The sequence below is a fragment of the Polyodon spathula genome, unplaced genomic scaffold, assembly GCF_017654505.1.
Source record: "Polyodon spathula isolate WHYD16114869_AA unplaced genomic scaffold, ASM1765450v1 scaffolds_64, whole genome shotgun sequence".
In the NCBI taxonomy this organism is placed as follows: Eukaryota; Metazoa; Chordata; class Actinopteri; order Acipenseriformes; family Polyodontidae; genus Polyodon; species Polyodon spathula.
In genome coordinates this window covers 19,623-25,000 of record NW_024471558.1, presented here as the reverse complement: position 1 = coordinate 25,000, position 5,378 = coordinate 19,623, and the positions used below count along the sequence as shown (strand labels likewise).

Sequence of the window (5,378 nt, the reverse complement as noted above, 5' to 3'; positions counted from 1 at the left end):
GCACTTGCAGGGCTCAGGAACAATCCGAAATCCCAAGTGCTGTTTTAACAGGACTGCTCTGCGTGGCCAATCACTCACGACTGGCAATACAATTCATTATTCCAAAAATGTTCAGTACATTTTTTTTTCAAATGCTACAGAGTAGGAGGGCTGCAGTTTAATACAGTACTGTTGCTTTTGCAGATTAGTTTTAGTTGTGGGCACAGCACTCTGGCCATGGCACAGTTTATAGTAGCCCTGCCTTACGGGGCTAATGATGGTGTTGTTAGGAGGCACAGGGCTTGCTTGGACTGGATCGGAGCAGGATCCTGATGTGGACTGGCTCTCACACTGCAGCCTGTGAACCTCTGCTTTGTGTGGATCAGAGCAGGATCCTGGTGTGGACTGGATCTCGCACCGCAGCCTGTGGACCTCTGCTTTGTGTGGATCAGAGCAGAATCCTGGTGTGGACTGGATCTCGCACTGCAGCCTGTGACCCTCTTTGCAGCAGTAAGCAGGAACTCCCTCCTTCCATGTGGAGCTCCAGGAGGAATAATCCCACCCTAGTATTCAGATCTGGTGACCCCGGGGAGAAGCATCAGGCGATGAACTCCACATAGTCAGCTCACTGTGGGTAAATAACCACTGAGATGCAAAAGGAGAAGCTGACTCAGATGAGTAAGCAGCCAGCGGTACTTTCGGGGAATAGTCACTGTACTGTAAGTTTGTGAGGCAATCAGAGCGAGAACACAGCACAGAAAACACAGGGTCACTATTCTGGTCAATGACATGCTGCTCACCTCAATCCACACCCCAGTGTCATGACGTGTGTCCTTAGCTTCCCAACCTGATCCCATAACAACACATTCAGAGTCAAACTGAGCTACTCTGGAGCCACTTCTAGAGGGATCTTCCCGTACCCTCCAACAAGTATTAGGACAGAATAATAACAGCACAGCATTTACCCAACTCACACAAACCCTCGCTCAAATACATCAAAAAAATGAACAAGCAAAGAATGCAGAATGACTGGGTGGGACATTTCTTCATGTTATCCCCAAATAGAGAGTTTCTGCAACAGTGAATGTGTTATTCAGCCTGCTGGGCTAAGAACTATGGGCTGTGAGCCAGCGCTCCACTGGGGGAGGCTGTCTGTGCCGAGTCAGCAGAAAGGATCGGTTTAGCAGCTCAGAGTCAGGGGATTGCCAGGGGCAGCTGAGTGCAGAGTGGAGCAGAGCCGAGCACAGTGTATCAGGCAGTGCGCACTGCAGCTCTACTACCCTGCTTCAAAAAAGAAACAAAAGGCTACAGTATACTTCTCTACACATCTGCCTACTGTACCCTGCACAGAAACTAGAGTTAAACCAAACCCGAGCCCTGATTATCTGAACACCTCAAACAAGCCCTACTTGGTAGCCTGTCAGTTTGGATAGTAGATGTTTCACTGTGGCACTGTCCAGCTCTCCAAACTGCTCTCATTTCCACGGCTCTGCTCTGACTGAGTAGCTGATAGAAGATGATCTCCACTCCAGCTCTCTAGGCTGGGCTCATTGTGGAACTCAACACCTATGAAAACAGCTCTAAGCTCCTTACAAAATGTTACTGTGGCAAACCACAGCAGGCATTCTGACAGCACACGAAAGCATGCCGAATCAGTAAGACACAGCTCCGGAAATTATCAGTATTAGCATGGCAAAAGCATGGTAAACTTTACTCAGGGGCTGGGAGCTGGGGCTGCTTGCACAGGAAACTGGGAGCCTGCATTGTGGTTCAGAAAGGCAGGTGAAGCACGGCGCTTGTTGTGTTAAAGATGACTAAGACTGAACACTGAACAGAATGAAACAACGGAAGCGAGACTCACACCTGGAGGGAACAGCTTCACGCAATGGTGTCAGTTTTTTTTCAGGATGATAACTTAAGAAGTGACACATGTTTAAAAAATGCAGTGTAAATTGGCTACAGCAACACTGCTCTTGTGCTCAATAATGTAAAGTAACAAAGTTCCAGAATGTTTTTTCAGACTTTTAAAAACTTTCAGAGCTGTGCAAAGTCAGAGCTCATTATCTACAGTACAGCAAGTTACTGGACCTGCATTACATACAACACCTTACACAGTTAATGCACAGTATTAGTATGAGGGATGCACAGTTAATGCACAGTATTAGTATGAGGGATGCACAGTGAATGCACAGTATTAGTATGAGGGATGCACAGTTAATGCACAGTATTAGTATGAGGGATGCACAGTTAATGCACAGTATTAGTATGAGGGATGCACAGTTAATGCACAGTATTAGTATGAGGGATGCACAGTTAATGCACAGTATTAGTATGAGGGATGCACAGTTAATGCACAGTATTAGTATGAGGGATGCACAGTTAATGCACAGTATTAGTATGAGGGATGCACAGTTAATGCACAGTATTAGTATGAGGGATGCACAGTTAATGCACAGTATTAGTATGAGGGATGCACAGTTAATGCACAGTATTAGTATGAGGGATGCACAGTTAATGCACAGTATTAGTATGAGGGATGCACAGTTAATGCACAGTATTAGTATGAGGGATGCACAGTTAATGCACAGTATTAGTATGAGGGATGCACAGTTAATGCACAGTATTAGTATGAGGGATGCACAGTTAATGCACAGTATTAGTATGAGGGATGCACAGTTAATGCACAGTATTAGTATGAGGGATGCACAGTTAATGCACAGTATTAGTATGAGGGATGCACAGTTAATGCACAGTATTAGTATGAGGGATGCACAGTTAATGCACAGTATTAGTATGAGGGATGCACAGTTAATGCACAGTATTAGTATGAGGGATGCACAGTTAATGCACAGTATTAGTATGAGGGATGCACAGTTAATGCACAGTATTAGTATGAGGGATGCACAGTTAATGCACAGTATTAGTATGAGGGATGCACAGTTAATGCACAGTATTAGTATGAGGGATGCACAGTTAATGCACAGTATTAGTATGAGGGATGCACAGTTAATGCACAGTATTAGTATAGAGGGATGCACAGTTAATGCACAGTATTAGTATGAGGGATGCACAGTTAATGCACAGTATTAGTATGAGGGATGCACAGTTAATGCACAGTATTAGTATGAGGGATGCACAGTTAATGCACAGTATTAGTATGAGGGATGCACAGTTAATGCACAGTATTAGTATGAGGGATGCACAGTTAATGCACAGTATTAGTATGAGGGATGCACAGTTAATGCACAGTATTAGTATGAGGGATGCACAGTTAATGCACAGTATTAGTATGAGGGATGCACAGTTAATGCACAGTATTAGTATGAGGGATGCACAGTTAATGCACAGTATTAGTATGAGGGATGCACAGTTAATGCACAGTATTAGTATGAGGGATGCACAGTTAATGCACAGTATTAGTATGAGGGATGCACAGTTAATGCACAGTATTAGTATGAGGGATGCACAGTTAATGCACAGTATTAGTATGAGGGATGCACAGTTAATGCACAGTATTAGTATGAGGGATGCACAGTTAATGCACAGTATTAGTATGAGGGATGCACAGTTAATGCACAGTATTAGTATGAGGGATGCACAGTTAATGCACAGTATTAGTATGAGGGATGCACAGTTAATGCACAGTATTAGTATGAGATGCACAGATGCACAGTATTAGTATGAATGCAGTTAATGCACAGTATTAGTATGAGGGATGCACAGTTAATGCACAGTATTAGTATGAGGGATGCACAGTTAATGCACAGTATTAGTATGAGGGATGCACAGTTAATGCACAGTATTAGTATGAGGGAGGCACAGTAATGCACAGTATTAGTATGAGGGATGCACAGTTAATGCATGGAATAAGTCCTGTAAACTGCTGAGTTCCCAAGCTCGTTTTGAAGATTTCTTCCAATATTATTCAGTGCCACTCTCTGAATGAATTATACACAGTCCTGTATCCAGGATTACATTTTCAGATGCTCAAACTTTAACACGCTGGGAATGCTTGACACCAATCAGAAGTCATCATAAGAGGCCCTCCATCACTATTTTAGAAATTACAAAACGCATTCGTGTAACACTGCATGTGTACAGCATTTAACTGCATATGGAAAATACATTGAAGAAATACTGAATGAGAAATGAACTGGCCTACACTGTACACCTCCTCCTCTATATGCAGCACTAAGGCTGATAGCTCTATTTGAACTGCATGTCATCACAGTGATTGACACTTGGCACACACTCATTAACTATCAGCACCCCTCATAACAAACCAATCAGCTGCTCCAGGAGCATCCCACTGAACACAAAGTGGAGCAACATCTGGCTGGAGTTTCCAATTCTTTCCAGGCAGCACAAGTCACAAACTGTTCAATACTGTTTGCATCCTCAAACCCACATCAGGGTAATCCTTTCAATATACAGAGATCCAGACAGGCACACTCACAGTGTGCTGTAGCTGTGCTTACAACAGTGTAATCCTTTCAATATACAGAGATCCAGACAGGCACACTCACAGTGTGCAGTAGCTGTGCCTACAACAGTGTAATCCTTTCAATATACAGAGATCCAGACAGGCACACTCACAGTGTGCAGTAGCTGTGCCTACAACAGTGTAATCCTTTCAATATACAGAGATCCAGACAGGCACACTCACAGTGTGCAGTAGCTGTGCTTACAACAGTGTAATCCTTTCAATATACAGAGATCCAGACAGGCACACTCACAGTGTGCTGTAGCTGTTTTTACTCTTTCAAAGCCAGATCTTTGGGTGCTCAGTGTGGCGGAGGGTTCACTAGCACCCCGTGAGAGAGGGGTCACACTGCCCAGGATAGACTTCTCCATGGGATATCTTCTCCCTAAGCTTTACAGTGCTTCCCTCTTCTTCGATGCTTTATTACCAGAGATTCACATAGCTTACCATTAGGTCCTCACGGGAGTACCAGCAGAAATGGAATTCACCAAATTAGGGGTCATCAGCCAGGTGGCTGTCCAGCTCCACCTGCTCCTCCAACTGGGATGCAGTGTCACAGACCACAGCTATAGCTTCTGAATGTTTAAGTAGGAGTCCGGATTGCTGGTTATTACAATGTGTAACAAATCATCTTTATTTCAATATCCTTCCACCATATTGCCGCTCTGGGGATTCAAAAACAAAACCCCAAACACTTTGTCACTTTATTAGTGCTGTTGAACAGGCTTGATGACACAGCGGTATTTATATAAGGATATAACTGAGGTGAGAAATATATCATTTGAAGTTAAATGAACAGGGTGATTAGAAAGTAAGATTACCACATCAACACACCGTGTCATTGACGTGGTAAACTTACTTCCTAACCACCCTGTATTACTCGTGTTTAAATGTAACAGCTTTCAAACATCGACAC

At 43.7% G+C, this 5,378-nt stretch overlaps 1 protein-coding gene across 1 annotated transcript in view; it reads left to right on the top strand.

The window, feature by feature from the left end:
• LOC121307971 (transcription factor HIVEP3-like) overlaps positions 1-599 on the top strand; it is a 16,690-nt gene extending 16,091 nt beyond the window's left edge. Inside the window, exon 6 of the mRNA XM_041240244.1 lies at positions 366-599. Coding sequence (XP_041096178.1) covers positions 366-599 — 234 coding nt within the window. The remainder of the gene's footprint in view (positions 1-365) is intronic.
• Positions 600-5,378: the final 4,779 nt, after the last annotated feature.